Source organism: Rhincodon typus, chromosome 4, assembly GCF_021869965.1.
Source record: "Rhincodon typus isolate 14 chromosome 4, sRhiTyp1.1, whole genome shotgun sequence".
In the NCBI taxonomy this organism is placed as follows: domain Eukaryota; kingdom Metazoa; phylum Chordata; class Chondrichthyes; order Orectolobiformes; family Rhincodontidae; genus Rhincodon; species Rhincodon typus.
The window spans coordinates 40,932,015-40,952,541 of NC_063335.1; the positions used below are offsets into that span (position 1 = coordinate 40,932,015).

A 20,527-nucleotide genomic window follows, 5' to 3' on the forward strand; every position below is an offset into this window, starting at 1 on the left:
TTATATTCCGCTTGGGAACCCTGCAGCCCAATGGTATCAATGTGGATTTCACAAGTTTCAAAATCTCCCCTCCCCCTACCGCATCCCAAAACCAGTCCAGCTCGTCCCTGCCTCCCTAACCTGTTCTTCCTCCCACCTATCCCCTCCTCCCACCTCAAGCCGCACCTCTGTCTCCTACCGACCAACCTCATCCCGCCTCCTTGACCTGTCCGTCCTCCCTGGACTGACCTATCCCCTTCCTAACTCTCCACCTACACTCACCTTTACTGGCCCCATCCCCGCCTCTTCGACCTGTTTGTTTCCTCTCCACCTATCCTCTCCTCTATCCATCTTCTATCCGCCTCCCACTCTCTCCCTATTTATTTCAGAACCCCCTTCCCCTCCCCCTTTTCTGATGAAGGGTCTAGGCCCAAAACGTCAGCCTTTCTGCTCCTATGATGCTGCTTGGCCTGCTGTGTTCATCCAGCCCTGCACCTTGTTGTCTCGGATTCTCCAGCATCTGCAGTTCCTACTATCTCTTGCTAAGGAGTGTCAGCTGACCTAATGGCTGTAAAGAAAGAAAAAAATTGGGGGAAAGTAAGAGGAAAGTTATAGAATTAGAATAGGTCTGAATGATTAGATTTCAGACTCCAGTCATAATAATTAGTATCGTGTCATTCACTACTTCCAACTTGGTAGTACCAATAGTGCTCAAATGAATCTGAACAATTATTCAGTAACCTTTACCAATTGCTCTTACTGGATTTATTGTAATTTTACTTCCAAAATTCAGATTTAAAAATTCTCAATACAAATAACAAAGGTTGTCGTGTGGAGGCTTTGGGCTGTAGGCCTTTGCTATAATGCAGGCCTGTAAAAATGTGTTTATACAGTACATTTGTGGGTGAGGGCGATTCCAAAAAAAATAGTGTTTTCAATATGAGAAACAGCTGTGACTCTCTTGCGCACATGACTCATCCATTTTTATTGGGTGGGAGACTGAGGCCACTGACATACAGAGACTGATTGAGAATCATGTTTATTTTGCAGAGTATCCCAGCCACAGACCCACACACACACTTGAATATCTATCGTCTTGTTTTTTTCTCTCTCCCCCAGTTCCTGTTATAAAAACAGAACCCACCGATGACTACGAACCTGCCTTGGTCTACGGATCGCTTAATCAAGGGATGAACCCAGTGTCCCAGACTTACTACTCCCAACAGGTCATGACACCCGAAATGACACCAGATCCTGGTTCTTGCCTTGTAAGTAGTTTTCCCTCTTGTCAGCAACGAAGCACTGGGTTGTCGTCTTCCCCCACTTCAGGTCACAAACAGCATGAAATTACACCCATCTCTTACACCAAATGTGTCAGCACCCCTACCAGTGCTCAGCTCAGTCACCAGCAGTCCGGAGCGACAGTGCCCACTATCCAAGAAGTGCATAGATCTGTTGTTGTGCATCCAAGTTCACCCACTCATTCAGCACATGTTATGATGCAGCCCCAGATGAGTCAGCATCTGAACAGCAGCTGTTCCCATGGTTTCCAGCAAACTCTGTATCCCAACAATCTTTCTCCACAAGGCCCGTCCGCTTCCCCAGAGGCTGCTTATGTGCAGCCCTTCAGCCCCACTAACTCAGCAGGCATGGGTCAACAGCAACAAGCTCCGAAGCCTCCAAGAAATGGATCTCAGTCTAGTCCATCAATGATGCTGCCAGTACACCAGGAGAACAGTCAGGATTTGACGCCCTTGCAAGTTACAGTGAAGCAGGAGCCTCAAGAACTGGACCAGTTGTATCTTGATGATGGTAAGTGCATTATTATTGCAAAGTTTTTATACCAAATTGAAGTTTAAATTTGAAAATTGTCTTAAATCATTATATTTATTGCAGGATAATAAATGCCCAGGGTAATGGTCTCTTCCACAAACTTATCTGTGCTCAAGTAGCACTGGAGGCTAAACTTGAGGCTACAATTGGTGGACATCTCGGACAAGATAGGGTGGTGAATACTAGAAAAATATTATCATTATTAAGTTTATACAGTTCTTTTATAGTTGCAATTAATGAGTTATTTTGATGCAACATTTCAATTTGAAAGTGATTAAAATATTTAATAAAGTGCATTAGCAGCAGTCTAGATAGTAAGATAGACAACAGTAATATCTGTAACATTCTTAAACCCTGATTCTTCACATTACTGATCCAAACACATTACTGAAACATTTATATAGCCATTTCTGGAAACCATCTGGATGTGTTTTCCTCATCTGTGTTCCTTTGTTGCTCTCCAAGTGCCTAAATCACGTAAAGCCTTTTATGATGAACTGATGAGTTAGTGCATGGATGGGAGACCATATTGGAATATCAGGTGTTAAAAAGAGCATTCTGGGTCCAGGCTTGATCTCACCATACGCAGGAAATAGTTATCTCTTTTCCACAGACTTAATTATGCACCAATGGCGCTGGAGTAGGAAGCATATGAAGCTGGCTGTTAAATCTGAGGCCCCCACAACTGGTGGGCACCTCAAATTGGAGTTTGCTGTGGACAGTAGTACAGTAACAGTTGTTTATATGGTTAAAACACACAGGTAAAGAGATAAGTAATTAAGTATTTGAACACTTAGCGGCAGAGATACTACTAGGGCATTGGGGTTAGAAGGACAGAAGCCAACATCTGTTATACTGCACAAAAACAAAGTTGCTGGAAATGCTCAGCAGGTGTGGCAGCTACTAGGAAGGCTACTGAGGAAGGGTCACCGGACCTGAAACATTAACTCTGTTTTCTGTTTCACTGATGCTGCCAGACCTGCTGAGCTTTTCCAGCAACTTTGTTTTTGTTCCTGATTTACAGCATCCGCAGTTCTTTTGGTTTTTATCTGTTATACTGCATTCGGAGAAAAAAACTATAATCAAGAAAAGTGTTAGTTTCTAGTTTGATACTTCATGAAATAGCTTGGGGTTGGATTTAACAACAATATTGTCATTATTTAAATTGAAAGCTTCCTTAGTTATTTTGAAGAGTTAAATTTCTGATCAGTTCCGCTGCTCCAACAATTGGTATATTTTGCTGATCTTTTGATGACATTGATGCAACCCTTTAGCTACTTTAGAAAAAAACATACTGTGTGTTCATTGCAGAGATTTGGATGAATCTCTCTCCCAATTTCAATCAGAGAGGGATTAGTAGGATAACAAATCATATTTGATAAGTAATAAGCAGAATTTGTCTTTCGAAAATTGGATTAGATTTCCATCCATTTATAACCTATGGGCAGGAAATCTATTTATTCCATAAAATAAAAGCCTAAATTTGATTGTCTGCAGGAAAAGGTGCCAGGGGTGTGTTGTTGGAGGGAAATGGGGGTGAGGTTTTGAGTATGAAATAGATTTTTTATTTGTAATGACATTGATTATTCAAGCTAGACCAGAGATCTGTAATAAAATATTAAGTTAAAGCTTTCATTGTATAAATTATTTATTTTGAATAGCAAATATGATTAGCATGAATAGCATTGTAAGACCCTGATCTGTGTGTTGATCTCATCTTGGCAGAGTATTTTACCCACCCAGGTCTTCTTGTAACTACCCCAATTGTTGGGCTATCCCCATGGGGCTCACTCTGTTTATGGGAGAGCAATTTCATACAGAGAAATGTCTTGGTGGTTTAACCTCATTTGCACCTTACTGGTGAGGAGGCGAGTTGAGCCAACACTTATTGGTATTGGCTGTTGAGCTTGGATGGGTGGGTCGAGAGAGGAGCTGGCATACCATGATTGGCAGGGAGCTGGAAACCCTGTGCTGCTGCTCCTTGCCTCTCAAAAACTATTCTGAAAGCCAAGCCAAGCTACTTAGAGTCATAGAAATATACAGCATGGAAACAGACCAACTCATCCATGCCGACCAGATATCCTATATAAATCTAGTCCTATTTGCCAGCATTTGGCCCATACCCCTCTAAATCCTTCTTATTCATATACCCATCCAGATGCCTTTTAAATGTTGTATTGTACCAGCCTGCAACACTTCCTCTGGCAGCTCATTCCATACACACATCACCCTTTGCGTAAATAAGTTGTCCCTTAGGTCCCTTTTAAATCTTTCCTCTCTCTTTTTAAACCTATGCCCTCTAGTTTTGGATTCCCTCATCCCAGGAAGAAGACTTTGCCTATTCACCCTATCCATGCTCCTTATGATTTTATAAACCTCAGCCGCCAACTATCCAGGGAAAATAGCTCCAGCCTATTCAGCCTCTCCCTATAGCTCAAATCCTCCAACCCTGGCAACATCCTTGTAAATCTTTTCTGAACCCTTTCAAGTTTCACAACATCCTTTCTATAGCAGGGCAGTATTCCAAAGTAGCCTAGTCAATGTCCTATACAGCTGTAACATAATCAATGCACTGACTGATAAAGGCAAGCGTACCAAACGGCTTCTTTGCCATCCTATCTACCTGGGGCTCCACTTTCAAGGAACTATGAACCTGCACTCTTTGTTCAGCAACACTCCCCAGGACCTTACCATTAAGTGTATAAGTCCTGGCCTGATTTGCCTTGTCAAATGCCTTACTGAAGTCCATATAGATCACTTCCACTGCTTTGCCTTATCAATCCTCTTCATTACTTCTTCAAAAAACTCCACTAAGTTAATGAGACATGATTTTCCACGCACAAAACTATGTTGACTATCCCTAATCAGTCCTTGCCTTTCCAAATACATGTAAATCCCGTCCCTCAGGATTCCCTCCAACAGCTTGCCCACCACCAATGTCTGGCTCACCGATCTATAGTTCCCTGGCTTTTCCTTACCACCTTTCTTAAATAGTGGCGCAACATTAGCCAACCTCCAGCCTTCCGGCACCTCACCTGTGGCTATCGATGACACAAATATCTTAGCAAGGAGCCCAGCAATCTCTTTGCTCACTTTCCACAGAGTTCTAGCATACACTTGATCCATGGGATTTATCCATCTTTACGTGTTTTAAGACATCAGCACCTCCTCCTCTATATTATAGACATGTTTCAAGATGTCACAGTTTATTTCCATACGTTCTGTATCTTCCATATCCTTCCCCACAATAAACACTGATGCAAAATACTTGTTTAGTATCTCCCCCATCTCCTGCAGTTCCAAACGTAGATGTCCTTGCTGACCTTTAAATAGCCTTATTCTCTCCCAAGTTACCCTTTTCTCTTTAACATATTTGTAGAATCTCTTTTGGATTCTCCTTTACCCTATTTGCCAAAGCTATTTTATGTCTCCTTTCTGCCCTCCTGATTTCCTTCTTAAGTATATTTTTGCTGCCTTTGTACTCTTCTAGGGATTCACTCGATCCCTGCTGTCTATCTCTGACATATGCTTCCTTCTTTTTCTTGACCAAAACCTCAATTTTTCCAGTCATCCAGCATACCCTACTCCTACCAGCCTTGCCCTTCACTGTGGCAGGAACATATTGTCTCTGGACTTTCGTTACCTCATTTTGAAGGCTTCCCATTTTCCAGCTGCCCCTTTACCTGCAAACATCTGCCCCTAATCAACTTTTGAAAGTTCATGCTTAATATCATCAACATTGTTCTTCCTCCAATTTAGAACTTTAACTTTTAGATCAGTCTATCCTTTTCCATCACTATTTTAAAACTAATAGAATTATGGCCACTGGCCCCAAAGTGCTCCCCCACTGACACCTCAGTCACCTGCCCTGTCTCGTTTTCCAAGAGTAGGTCAAATTTTGTTCCTTCTCTAGTAGGTACATCCACATTCTGAATCAGAAAATTTTCTTGTGCACACTTAACGAATTCCTCTCCATCCAAGCCCTCAACACTTGACAGTCCCAGTCTATGTTTGGAAAATTAAAATCCTCTACCATAACCGCCCTCACAGATAGCTGAGACCTTGTTATAAATTTGTTCTCAATTTCCTGCTGACTACTGGGGGCTCTGTAGTACAATCCCAGTAAGGTGATCATCCAATCCCAGTAAGGTGATCATCCCTTTCTTATTTCTCAGTTCCACCCAAATAATTTCCCTGGATGTATTCCCAGGAATATCCTCACTAGGTACTTCAAAAACAATTTACACTCTCTGCCCATTTAGACCTGATCAATGCACCGGGGCCTTGACCCTCTTATCAAAGTTAACCTTATAAGGCTTAGCACAATTCTTGCCACCTCATTCCAGGACTGTCTGGAGGTGGTAGTAGGCAGATTGAGAATGTGGCGATAAGTATCAGCAAAGTAGTTTCTGAACACCGTCATTCTATTCGTGCTGATGGAGGCATATACACATGAGATTCAGCCACCTTCACTCCACCCTGCTTTTGTCTAGCAGCTGCACCTCTTCCTAGACAATGTCAGTTTCTCGAAACAACTTCTGCACAGGTCCCTTTGAGGTACTCTTAACCTCTCAGCAAGTGGTTTGCCATTTTGTGCATTATGGAACTTTGCAATCTAATTTCCTGGCTCATCTGATTGAAAAATGTTTACTCTTATTTCTCACCTACATACTGCCTCCCAGCAACATCATATGAAAACGTGTCATGTTCCATATGTATGCCCAGCTTGACCTTGCCATAACCTCTTCATGCCCTCTGCTGTCTATTTTTTTGTTGCACTGCTGTTATCCTGTACTATATGAGCAGAAATTTCTTCCAAATGTATTGTCTTCAGTCTCCACCTCAAAATCTGCTCCCCCATGAGCAATGCTATTCCTTCCCTGCCAACCATCTGAGGCTGCATTACACTGTTCCTAGTCACACTGTCAGTAGAACTGCTGACTTACACCTTTTTAAAATCATTTGCGTCTGCCCTACCTGAATTTGATGCTAAAACCCAGTTACCTCTAGACTTGACTGTTATTCAGAGCTCTCTTGGCCCGCCTCCCATCTTTCACCTGACAGAAACTCTGGCTTATCCAAAATCCTGCAGCCTGTATCCCAACGTATGCCTGTGCTTTCTAACTCACATTGATTCCTGGTCAGGTACTGCTTTAATTTTGAAATTCACATCCTCATTTTCAGATATGTCCATGGGTGACTCCACTTCCTATTCCAATCTCTGCAGCTAAACAAGCTTTCCAGATCTCTGCTGTCTTCCAGTTCAAGTCTCTGATACATAACTATTTTAATCTCCCCACATAAGGCATTGATGCCTTCAGCTGTCTGGGCCTTAAGCTCTGAACTTCCCTCCCTAAGCCGCTCAACCTCCCATTCTTTAAGATGCTTTTTAAAATTTGTATCTTTTCCCAAAGTTTTGGTCTTCGGTCCTAATATTTGTTTGATATGGCTCCTAGAAAAGCCGTGATATATTATGTTACTTTGCAGACACTGTGTCAATGCAAGTTGCTGTTGTTTATCTGTTCAACTTACCTAGGTATATAGGAAAAGCATTCAGTGTTAAAAATACCATTGTTAAAGTTTTGTCTTTACACCACGTTCCTTTCTTTTTATCACCCATGATAAATTTCAATGTTGTCAGTATTACCCTATACGTATAGCATAAGTTTTCAACAAAAGTTTTGTACTTGTTGTAGATGCCAACTGACTTGTCAGTTAATAGCTCGCTTGCAATCTTTGAACCATAGATTATCTTTTGCAGTGGGTGATATGGCTTACATTTTACATATACCTCTTATAAGTTGATATTGAAATTCTTGATAACTGTCAAGGCTATGTCATTTTGTTTTTCCTTTCTTCTGGGAGATCTTGCAACTGATATGCAATTTTGTTAAAGATGCATTTTATTTGAAATTCCTTTCACTGTGATGTCATTTGCTAAATTTAGCAAGCAAAGTTCAGCTGTGTAGCACCAGTTTTCTGTTGAGTGGCATTGCAGGCATAAAACTGCATCTGCAAGATACATTGTGCCGGACCTTATACTGGTGAAGGTGTGCGTGGTGGAAGTCAGTTGGATGCATGCCACATGCACTGGTGTCATTTTGGAGCTCAATGCTGCAGCTAAAGTTGTTCCTTCATTACACATGGTGGAACATGCCAATCAGCAGCAGGAAGGAGGCCACCACACCCCTCCCCCACCCCGACTTCCTGCCAACTATTTCAGGGGATCGTCAACTACTGTCAGTTTAATTGTTGATTAATTTCTTCCTCTGGTTGTGACAATTGTGCAGTAATTGGTGTTTTTCACAGTTCTTTAAGGTAGCTGAAATCCATGCTGAGTGCTATGGCAGTTGGTATCCTAACTTCAGTATAAAGCAGCAACTTCCCAAGTATGGATGCAGTGATAGGTACTCCCCTTGGAACACAGCATGGCTTGGAGAATGTGCTGAAGGTTCACATAGGAGGATAAGCTGCTTGAAGTAATTCTACTATATGACCATAGGGAGGAACAGTGCCTGAGTTGTCTACTCTTAAATTAAACATTCTGAAATCGGCCACAGCTGCAGCTTTCAAGCAGATAAGGCTGGCATTGCCTTTGGCTGAGAAAGTGACTGTGGCCATGAGGTTTCTTGTGTCTGGCTCCTGGCAAGGTTGGGACTGAAGAAATTCACAACACTATGTAGCTTTCTGTCCACTGTTTTTTGCATAAAGAAGATGCGCTGTATTCTCTAAGTAAATTAGGGATGGGCAACAAGTGCAACCTAGCCAGTGGCACCACATTCTATGAAAGGATTAACTTTTAAAAAAGTACAAGAAAAGCTAACTGTCCTTCATTCTCTGTCACTGACAAGCAGGTGGCTTTGGGAGTTTCACAAGTTTCTCCCTGGTACAGACTGTGTGCACATCATTTTGCAGATGCCTGCAAGTCAGCTCCAAGATGTGCCACATTCCTCAACCTCAAGCAGTTTTGCTTCCACAGATGGAAGATGCTGCAGCTCAGTGCCCCGTACCCCAGCAGTAGTTATGATGCATCCATTGTCTGGAAATCTTCTACGCCATCTGCAATTAAGCTGCCATGCCAAACTCATAGGCTGGCAACTGGGAGACGAGGGCTATCCCTTGATGATGTGGTTGGTGACACTGTTGCGTAAGTGGGCAGTGTGCACAAAATAATTGCATCCCTGTGTGCTTCATATATCTTCCAGTTTTAGAATTGATCTTTTTGTATTTTGTAACCTCTTTCAATATCCTTGACTTCATTTCTATGTGCTTTATTTTACTTGTGTTCTTCTTTTGAACCCTGGCATTCTTAACTTGTATTTAATTTCATTTACCAGCTTCTAAATGATCTATTTACTTGCAATCTTGTTTTATCCTCAGCAGTTTGCCCTGCTGATTGACTTGCCCATATTTTAAGTTCATCAAAGTATCTTGACATTGTTGACTATAGCCAGCACTTGAAGGGAATTCTATATTTCCACAGCAAAACTATTGCTCAGTTCTGGGTGACTAGCCAATTGTCAGTTTTTCCGCTCTTTGCATTTGCCAACATTGAGTTCTACTTCAAATACAGTCCACTTCTATTAGTTCAATAGGAAAATTATTTTCTAGGAAAAATATTGAATTATTCCATAATTCAAATAAAGCAAACTTAACAAAAAAAATGACACAGAAGGTGTTTCTTGCTCACACAGTTTCAAATTAGCAGACCATTCAAATTAATAAATTTCAAACAGATGTTACCGTCTCTATGGGGAACAGTACCTTTCCAAAGTCCTAGTTATTGACTAAAAGAATGTAGCCATGGGAATCATAAGATCATACAGCACAGAAGATGCCCTTCGGTCCATCAAGTCAGTACTAACAGAAATACTCCAAACCCACACTAGTCCAGGATTCTCAGATTCAAACAAAAGAATTATAAGTAGAAAAGATTCAAACAAAGCAACTACCTTCTGTATACTAAAACTCCAAACTAAATTGATTAAGCATAAATTAACATGCAAATTACAGTCAATTATAAACTATTAATTTCATACTAATGGAAGTACAACTAAGACCAATGGTACAAATTGGCTTGATTTAATTTGATTTGATTTATTATTGCCACCTTTGCCTAGGTACAGTTAAAAAGTTTTGTTTTGCGTGCAGTACATACCATACAAAGATCATAGGGTGATTGAACAGAGCAAGAAATACAAAGCTACGGCTGCAAAGAAGGCTCACAGAAAGCAAGATCAACATTAGGTTTGAAATTTGAGAGGTCCATTCAGAAGTCTAATAACAGCAGGGAAGAAGTTGTTCTTGAACCTGTTGGTACGTGAAGTCCACTGGGCAAATAGGTAATCAAACACAGTTGCAAAGTCCTTTGAAACTGTTTTCTCACAAAAATTCCAGCTCCTCTTATTCTTGGAAATAGCCTGTTCCACAGCCGACAACAGCACACAGCCATCCCTGAGTTCCATGGGCACCGTCTTCAGCAAACATATCACGTGTCTGCAAAACGTTATCACTCTGTCTCAATCCACAAGTATTATCTTCAAATAACTGAAACAACTGCAGCAACTTGTTCTCAGTTTCTAGACTCAACCTCCATTGTCTTCTACCTGCCTGTACCTTCACCACTGCACTCACCAACTTCTAATAATGGAGCTTTTACAGCTCTGCATCCCCTTACACAGCCTCAAACAGTTTCTATTTCCACAGATGTTTTGGTTTCCATACTCAGTTTCAGTTTTCATTTCCTTAGAAATGTGAGAGTTTGGTTTCCTTTCAATTTTTCTTTTAAGTGTAATGGCTATGTTGTGGCGAAAAATGACCACTCAATTTTGTATGAGTCAAGGAAGCAAAGATCAAATGCAAGCATGTCAGTTACCCAAATAATTTCTTAGCATGATGGGATACTTGACCAGAGGTGCTTTATCCGAAAACAATTCTCAATAATATAGAGTCTGCCTCTTATATTTATAATTCTCAACTTTATGCGAGTCCCTGTTAAACCAAACTTAAGCCTTTTGTTCGCTAGTTTCCATGATGACTCAACCATTCTGTTTAGCCTTCAGTTTCCATTATCTCCTTACTCTGTATAGCAATGAGTAGTGAGCTTACATAGGCTGTTATTGTTACAAATGCTGAATTAACCTACTCAAAAAACCCCTGTGCCAAGTATCCCATCTTGTCAAGATAAGATCAAGCATAACTATAATACTTATTTCAAAATCATCATGCAATTTAAATGTAACTCTATTAAAATTAACTCCCTCATCCCTACTTCAGCTGCTTCTTGCAAACCCTTGTGTTTTAAAAAGTGATCAGCAAGTATTCTAGTAGTAAGGCATACTCTGGTGGACAATACATTCAGCAAAATCTATGAGGCAACCAAAACCACACATACTCAGTATCTTAACCAAGTACTGCACTCCTTCCATCTTATGTAGCTGTACATCAAGCCCTGTGAATACAACACCATTTCTCACCAACTAATATAGTCTTTCTCGTACCACTGAAATAGCAATGTTCCTAATTTTAAACTCCTTTAACTATCTCCAAATAAGTAGTATACAGGGTGTGTTGCTGTCAATTCCCTGTATTTGCTTCAGCAGTAATGCTTTGAGGGAGAAAGGCACATCTATGGCTGTGTCCAATATCCTTTGTCTGGTCCATGTGTGATCCCAACGCATATTACTTATGGAGGGGTTGTCATGCTAGTATTCTAATGAGCTGTTCTTATACTGTGCTATGCAGTCAGAACAAGCCAAGCATATGCAGGAATGAAAGGAACATTCCAGAAGGTTGTGGGTTCAAATCCCACATCAAGACTGGAACTCAAGATCTAGTTTTACACCCCAGTGCATTGCTGGAGTGAGAATGAGATATTAAGCCACATTTCCTAAAATTCATAAGCAACTGTACTTCAAAAATACTTCATTAGTTGTAAAATGCTTTGAGACATTTGGTGTAATTGCGCAAGTTTGTTTTTAATCTTTGACCGGCATTCCCTTAAATTGTAGCCGAAGTACTACCAATGTCGGATCAGTGAACTCATTCAATTTCAGATACAGTAATAGAACAATTTTACTTACAAAATTTGAAAGGTGATTTTCTCTAGTTTTCACTGATGAGAATGTGAACAACAGTGTAACACAAAGTCTTTCAGTAATAATATAATTTTTAATTTAAAGTGAAGCAAAATAAATTGACTCTTTCACAGGAAGATGTGATGTTCTCAGGTCTTCACCAGAGTCGAGTTTAGTGGATAATTTTGTTTGGGATTTTGTGGTTTTGCTGGTATTTCTAGCTGACTTCTTTTAAGGGAGACACATTGGTCCTGACCATGCAACAAGAATTCAGTGAGTTTGTGTGCAGCGGCCAGCCTACAGTTCAGTGGCTTGGCTCGGTTGTCATAAATTACTCAAGCACAACATCAAACCTGCAGTTAATATTAACCCCTTCTACACCCCACTAAAACGTAATGCAGATCATTATTGTTTAAAATCTAATCTTGGATTTCTGATCCAACAGTGAGTCCTTGAGATAAGCAGGAGTGAAGAATTTTTGCCTCGACTTACCATACTGTGTGGGACTCATCCTGATTATAAGCTTGTCTAACTTCCATCTGTATTACCTTCCTTGGGTGGGGAGAGCAATTTGCTGCATTAGCTCCCCTAGCCAGCACCACCCGAGCCATTTTTTAGAGGAAAAACATTTTAAAAACTTTGTTTACAAAGTGTGCCTTGCTGCAACAACAGCACTTGCATTTATATAACATCCCAAGGCACTTTGCCGGAGAGTTACCAAGAAAAATTTGACAGCAAGTCACAGAAGAAATTATTAAGGCTGGCAATCAATTTTCTTTAGTCAGCAGTAGGCTTGAAGGAATATCTAAGCAGCCTATGAATTCAAAGCATAGTTTTCCTTTGATAACATTTCCACATCTTATTGGGACCATTGGTTGTCAGAACCTTAGTGGCATTCCTGACAGCTAGTGTCATCATCTCATGTTTGTGCCACAAGTACCTCAAGATTAGAGTTGAAAACATGAGCAAAACTAAATCTGTAAATCTTTGTTGTATTGCACTACAAAATGATATATTTGCAGTAATCCACACTACTGACCTAAATGCTGATGTTTTCTCTCTGACCTTAATGCATTTTTGGTCCCAACTGCAAATATAAAGTTCAGATAATCCCAAAGCTTCTCTAATCAGACTCTGGCCTTGAGAATATGACAATATTTTTTGTGGGGGTCTGAGAGGTCCCACTAGTAAAGTGATTATGTTACTAGATGAGGAAATCCAGATGCTGGACTAAAACATCCAAAACCTCATGTTCAAATCCCACCATAGTAGCTGAGGAACTTAAATTTAATATACTAGGTAAGTCTGGAACAGAAAGAAACGAGTATCAGCATCGGTGGCACAGAAACAACAGCTCTGTCATTAAAATATAACTGTTTCTCTAATGTCCTTCAGAGAAGCCAAATCTTAATACTTAGCTGTTCTGAGGAAGGGTCACCAGACCCGAAATATTTGTTTTTTCCTTCACAGATGCTGCCAGACCTGCTGAGCTTTTCCAGCAACTTTGTTTTTGTTCTTAATACTTAGCTGGTCTATCCTATTTGTGACTCCAGAAATAGGAGTTAACAATGTAGTTGACTGTGATATGGTCCAGTGAGCCACTTAGTTGTATCCAAAAATGTAGCTCACGACCACCTTCTCAAGGTCGGTAAGAGATGGGCAGTAATTGCTGGGCATAATCTTGTTATAGTGTAGGAGGTTTTGTCTGCTGGCTGAAGAGCTGGTGAGAGACCGGTTGTCCTCTTTTCGGGATGACCATTCACCAAGCAGGTGAGGCCAATGGCAGGCCTTCCCCTTCAAGAGGGATCTCGTGGGGGAGACCCTGCCTCACTAGAGCCCAGCAGCTGAGGGGACTGTAACTGCAGCCAGAAAGACCTTGCTCCTCAACATAGTCTTCTTTCCCTTATTTATCCCCTCCTTTGACATTTATCTATGTTCTTCAACCTAGTTATTCCTCTGCTAGCACGTTTACGTTTATAAAATGTTGGTTAGGCCGCACATGGAATACTGTGTGCAGTTCTGGTTGTCACACTATCAGATGGACATGAATCTACCGGAGAGGGTGCAGCGAAGATTCACCAGGATGTTGCCTGGTGTGAAAAGTCCAAGTTATGAGGAGAGACTGAATAGGCTTGGGGCAGAGGAGGTTGAGGAGGAATCTGATTGAGGTATACAAAATTATGAGAGGCAAAGACAGAATAGATCATGAGAAACTCTTCCCCATGGTAAATATGTCTGAGACCAGAGGGCATAAATTTAAGGTGAGGAGTAAATGGTTTAGAGGCAATCTGAGAACTTCTTTTCAGCCAGAGGATGGTAGATATATAGAATGAGCTGCCTAAGAGAATGGTGGACACAAGTACTCTCACAACATTTAAGAAGCAGCTGGATGAGTACTTAAAATGCTGGGGCATAATAGGCCATGGATCAAGTAGAGGTAAGTGGGATTAGTGTAGTTTGGTGTTTGTTGGAATATGTAGACATGGTGGGCTGAAGGGTCTGTTTCTATAGCTCTATGAGTTTAAACTGACCACAGTTATATTATCAGTGCCAGCAATTACTGCAATTTAGATTACCGTCGAATTACCTCTTAAGAGGGTATCAGTTCATGTGGATAATCAATGAGGTCAGCATCAGGTTTGTCCTTCTATGTTCTGTGGTAAATTAAGTACAGTTGAGGCACATTCAAGAAGAATGGCCACTCAAACAAAAGATGCTGCCATGTTCTGTGGCGTTGTACTTCAGCTTGAACATGTTGAGTTGTTCCCCTCCTCTAGTTTCGGACTTATTCTTAAAGCAATGTGATCTTTTCAAAGCTACGCAATGCAAAATAAAGGAACCAATCCGCCAATAAATCATATCTTTAAATGTTATAAACCAAATACTTACTGAAAAAGCTATTCTGACATTCTAAACAGCAATGCAAATGAGAGATTTTTAGTAATTTTAATGCATTTGTAGATGTCGAATTAGTACCTCTTTTGAGAGCAAAAATTACTCTTAACTAATCTATCATAAAAGTTTCAAGATGAAATGCTTTAAAATAGTTTGCATTATATATTCTGAGAGAAACATAAATGTGATTATATGATCTCATTGGTCCATGATTTAATGCTTAGCACTGCATGTCCCAGAAGTGCAGTCAATCTTATCCATAATGTGATATATGAACTCCCTTAGAGTATGGTAATGAAAATTATTATAGATTTTTATGAATCTGCAATGCATTTTAAATGTATCCATCATGAATTAGTAAACCATTTCAAATTATGACTGGGTATGCCTTTATATTGCTGAATAGGAATACAGAAAAATCGGTTTACAATGACGGTTGTAAAAAAACATTGTACACAATCTTGTATGCAAGTTGGAATTATGTAACATGATGCAGGAAAAGGAAATTTCCTGGAAGTTATTTTTGTACATTTCCATTAATTGATTTAGTTAAATAGATAGGTACAGAGATACCAGGTTTAGAGAAATTTAGCTTTTGAGGGAAGGTCGGATAGACTGGGGTTGTTAATTTTGGATCAGAGGTCACTGAGGGGAGATTTGATTGAGACATATAACAGTATGAGGGACTTAAGTAAAGTGGATGGGAGGATCTTATTTTCCCATGTAGAGGGGTGCATAACCAGAGTGGATGGGAAGAAATTATTCGCCTTAGTGGAGAAGTCCAAACCAGGGAAATAATTGGCAGCAGGATTTCAATGGATGTTGACATGATGGAACTCACTGCTCGAGAAGATGGAAAAGGAGATGAAAATGGAAGCGATAAACATACTAATATTTGGGCATGCTAATGAAGAGCTGTAACCTAGTGTTGTGTGTTTAGGCTGAACAACTCTTTCTCAGTCTGCACAAAGATGATCGGACAAATAGCCTCCTCCCATGGTATAAACTTTGTGTTTTTTTTAAGTTAAATTACAATCATTATGCTACATGGCACAGGATTTCCACAACACAGCGTATTTAATAATCCCAGGATTCAGGTCTTCTCCAGACAGAGATAAAAATAACATTATTCAATGAGTAGTAAATTTTTATTCTTTCTAGGTATGACATTTAATTATTATTAAAAGTATATTTTGAATGAGGAATAAGTTTCAGATCCTCTCTTTGCCATTGGAAGCCTTAATACAGACTTAACTTCTTCACTGTTCTCCCTGCCAGCTTCCAGATCTCCAGCTTACCTAACAGCAACAGATCCAAAGCTCTGTCATACATATCAAGTCCCAAAGTCCTGCTCACCCATCATCCCTGACCTCACTGACCCAAGTTTTCATCTCTACTCCCAGTGCACTCAAACTGAATTCCTTGTCAAAATCACTGCATTGTCTCAGCTTAGGCTAACTCTGCAGTCTTCTCCAATGCTACATCCATATTTACATTCTCTCAATTCCTCTCACTCAAAAATTCCTGCTTTTCCCCTTTACTGCATTACTGGTGACAGAGCTATCAGTCACTCAAACCTAAATTTCTGGAGTGGCCCTCACAAAACTATTGAGAACATCTCTTTATAAAATTCTTCTGAAAATCTCTTTGACCAATTTTTCAATGAAACATTTTAATCTCTCCATTGCTGACAAAACATTGGTTTTCTTTGAGTGAAGCACGATGGGATGGTTTACTAGTTAATACATCTTTAGAAATGAACCTATTGCGTCTTTATTTCATGACATTGAAAATATCTATTCCACTGATTCCTTGAGTGAAATCTGTGCCAAATGTTGACAGTGTATTAATCCGTTGATTAGATGTATAATCATATAAAATATTGAATGCATATAGTGTAAAATCTTTGTTAGCCAGAATGCTCAAGGAATGAGTGGTGCCGGTTAATCAAAAATGCCGACTCAAGGCAAGGTGCTACTTTGTCACTGAGGAGTTGAAGGGAAGCACCTGGGCAGACAATGGAACCCAAAGTATCACAGGAAAAGCCACCACAACTGAAGATTAGACTGACACCACAACTTTCAGACTGGCTTTGGGGAAAATAAATAACCTGTTTCACTGACAGTTGCTTGGGGCTGTACTTCTTTCGTTGGACACAACAACCAAAACTGACCCAATCATTTAATGTTTTCACAGCAAAGCCTAGGAACAACTTGTGCAGATTTACAATTTATTATTTGGATTTTTCAAATGAAAGATTGTATTACATGACGTTACGAGTGACCAGCTTTTAAAATAGTATTGAGCTGTCTGAAATTCTAGTTAGTGGAGGATTCTGGTTGTTGAGTGGCAGATGTCACCACATTTAAAGTACTTGTTCATTTACATCCTGTTCCCAGATTGAACACTGAGGAATTCAGCAGTCACAGAGTGCTCTGATTAGATTTCTGACAAGGATCAGTAAGATTAATCTCAAGTTTTGCTTGCTTTGGTGCTTTTGGTGTCACTAGTTCAAATCCACACTGATTAATTCCAAATATAATGCAAAATAAATGATAGTCTCTCAAAGACAACCCAGGATGAGTGATATGGGAAACAGAAACATGTCATATTAGTGTAGTAGATTTGTTTTCTGAGGTTAGGGTTGATGCACATTGTTGGGTTAAAGCATTCTGCTTGTAACTGTGCTGCATCTTTTTTAAGATTCTTTGAAACATACCTAGATTTCCTAAAATTGAAGTTATTTCCTCCTGCGGTGCTAAGTTTGTAAACAGAACATTTTTTTAAAAGGAATTATAATTTTCATTTGGAGGCAGGAGGGCCTGACAATCACGAGAAGTCATTAGTTATTTTAATTTAGCCATTGCAAGACTAGTAATATCAATTTGCCTCAGATCAAGTGAATTGAAGCGGAATGATATTTGAAATCTGTAATCCTGATTATTCACCACTTTTACACACACAGTATCATTCACTAAGTTGACTGTTGTGACAAACTGCATCAACCGACTGGACATTTCACATTTTCACAAGTTGGTGGCTATCTAATACTGTGAACAACATTACTTGAAGTAATAAAACAATAAATAATTGATCATTAAAAAAATACAGTCAGAATTACTCAGCTCCTGAATTTTTGTCATGTGTGGTCTGTGGTCTCCTGGAATGCCTTCCATTGTAAACTGCCTTTACTGGGGCAGCTTTAAAACCTGACCCCAAGTGTACCATGGGCACAGTTTGGGATATTCACGTGAAAGAACTCAACTGTACACTCAAAACTTCCAAGGTCACACATCAAATCCCTTCCTGCTGTGCAACAGACCACAATACATAAGATTACAAAAATGTCACCCTAAAATATAAAATTTATTAAAATTTCCTGCAAATTATTAAATATGATTAAACACTTCAGGCCTATTGTGTTGTTAAAATGGCTTGTTTTTTTCAAAAGATGATAACTGTAATTACCATATAAACACTTTCTCAGTTGTGAAAAATATTTCAAAGAAGAAAATTTTGTTCTTTTTCATTTGTTTTTCTACCAAACTAGAGATATTCCGATCATCATTTAAGCTTAGACTTAAAATACCCAGACGCACAACCAGTAGATGTGGTTCTCAGAATGTCAGGCTGGAACATAAGTAAAAGGAAGAAAAAACTTGTATTTATATAGCACCTTTACGTCAAGATGTTCCAAAGTGTTTTACAACGAATGAACTATTTTTGAAGCTATTGGAAATTTGGAAATGGTTGTCAATTTGCACACAATGGTAGCACATCAATTGATGACAACTCAGTCATCTCACCTTTCTTGTGTAGCATGTCCATTGCTTTTGCCCACTTTCCACCCCTACCATCAATGTTGTCATCAGTCTTCTGCAGAGATTGTAGCAGGAGGGATAAAAATGAACCACCTCTTAATACGGTCAACCCAGCTGCTGGTGTACCACCTCCCCACTCAATGCATGCAATGCTTCCAGCAGTGTCCAAGATAACAGTGAGTAGGGACAATCTTGCTTGGCCAACCATATTAAACCTTTTGAGGCGTTAATAGAGAGGAATAGATGATTTCCCTATTCTTTTTACCAAACTGTACTACCATGTACTTAGCTGTGCTGCACATTGCTTGACAATTATTTGCATATCCTAGTTTATTCATTTCCTTCTGTAATTTGTTTCAGTCCTCAGTAATTTCATAGAAGATATGAGCAGGTGGAGGCCATTTGTCCCTTTGAGCTTGCTCCGCCATTCGTCATAATCATGGCTGATTGTCCGACTCAATATCCTAATCCTGCCTTCTCCCCACAACCTTTCATCCCATTCGCCCCAAGTGCTTTATCTAACTGCCTCTTGAATATATTCAGTGTTTTGGCACTAACTACTTTCTGTGACAATGAATATCACAGGCTCACCACTCTTTGGGTGAAGAAATGTCTCCTCATCTCCATCCTAAATGGTCTACCCCGAATCCTCACACTGTGACCCCTGGTTCTGGATACACCCACCATCGGAAACATCCTTCCTGCGTCTACCCTGTCTAGTCCTGTTAGAATTTTATAAGTCTCTATGAGATCCCCCCTCATTCATCTGAACTCCAGTGAAAACAATCCTAACCTAGTCAATCTCACCTCATACGTCAGTCCCACCAGCCCCGGAATCAGCCTGGTAAACCTTCGCTGCCCTCTCTCAAGAACAAGAGTATCCTACCTCAGAAAAGGAGACCGAAACTGCACACAATATTCTAGGTGTGGCCTCACAAAGGCCCTGTATAACTGAGGCCCAGTATTGACTAACTCACACCCGACTTGGTGCCATCCACAAACTTGGAAACTGTGTTTTTGATTCTGAAGTTCAATTCATTAATGTAGATTAAGAATAGCAGTGATCCTAACACTGAGCCTTGTGTGTCACCACCGTTCAACTACCACCACTGTGAATAACTACTCTTTATTCCCATTGTCTTCATTCTGTCTTGAAGTCAACTAACAATTCATTCCATTACTTGGCACCTTAATCTACATTTTCTGATCTGTTGTTTAATCGATTATGGGGTATCCTTTAGAAGCCTTTTTGAAAATCCAGATAAATTATGTCTGCTGCATTAACATTGTCTCAACTCTCTGTTAACTCTTTCAAAGTTTTAATAATGTTTAATATTGGATTGTAGAGTGCAGATATACCAATCACTAACTGTTGTGCCACAGGTTAGCTAGGTCATAAAAAAGCAAACCAAAGACTAGGTTCTATCTCTGGATGCATGGAATTGAAAATTAGAGAAACCATGCTAAACCCGTATTGAACCTTGGTTAGGCCATGCTCGAAGGATTATATACCATTTATTCACCATGTTCTAAAAAGCGTTTAGAAGCATTGGAAATGGTGCAAAGAAGAACAATGCCAGAAATGGATATGCACATAAGAAAAGGAGTGACAGGTTCTCTTTTCGCTTGGAGAAACAAAGATTGAAGAGGGATCTAATAGAGGTATTTAAAATTCTGAATGGTTTTGTTAGCATGGATGCAGAGAGAATGTTTAAACTGTGGGGAAGAGTATAACTTGGCACTATCAATTTAAGATAATCGCCAAGAAAGCACATGAGGAATTCAGAAGAAAGTTGACTGAGACAGAGGTAAGCATGTGGAACTTGATACCAGAGGTAGTAGGAACTGCAGATGCTGGAGAATATGAGACAACAAGGTGTAGCACTGGATGAACACAGCAGGCCAAGCAGCATCAGAGGAGCA

At 39.9% G+C, this 20,527-nt stretch overlaps 1 protein-coding gene across 1 annotated transcript in view; it reads left to right on the forward strand.

The window, feature by feature from the left end:
• The first annotated feature begins 1,052 nt into the window (after positions 1-1,052).
• The window catches only part of LOC109935887 (nuclear factor of activated T-cells, cytoplasmic 1-like), a 106,667-nt gene continuing 87,192 nt past the window's right edge, over positions 1,053-20,527 (forward strand). The window contains exon 1 of the mRNA XM_020534519.2: positions 1,053-1,791. Within this exon, the coding sequence (XP_020390108.2) occupies positions 1,170-1,791 (622 nt within the window). The 5' untranslated portion in view covers positions 1,053-1,169. The remainder of the gene's footprint in view (positions 1,792-20,527) is intronic.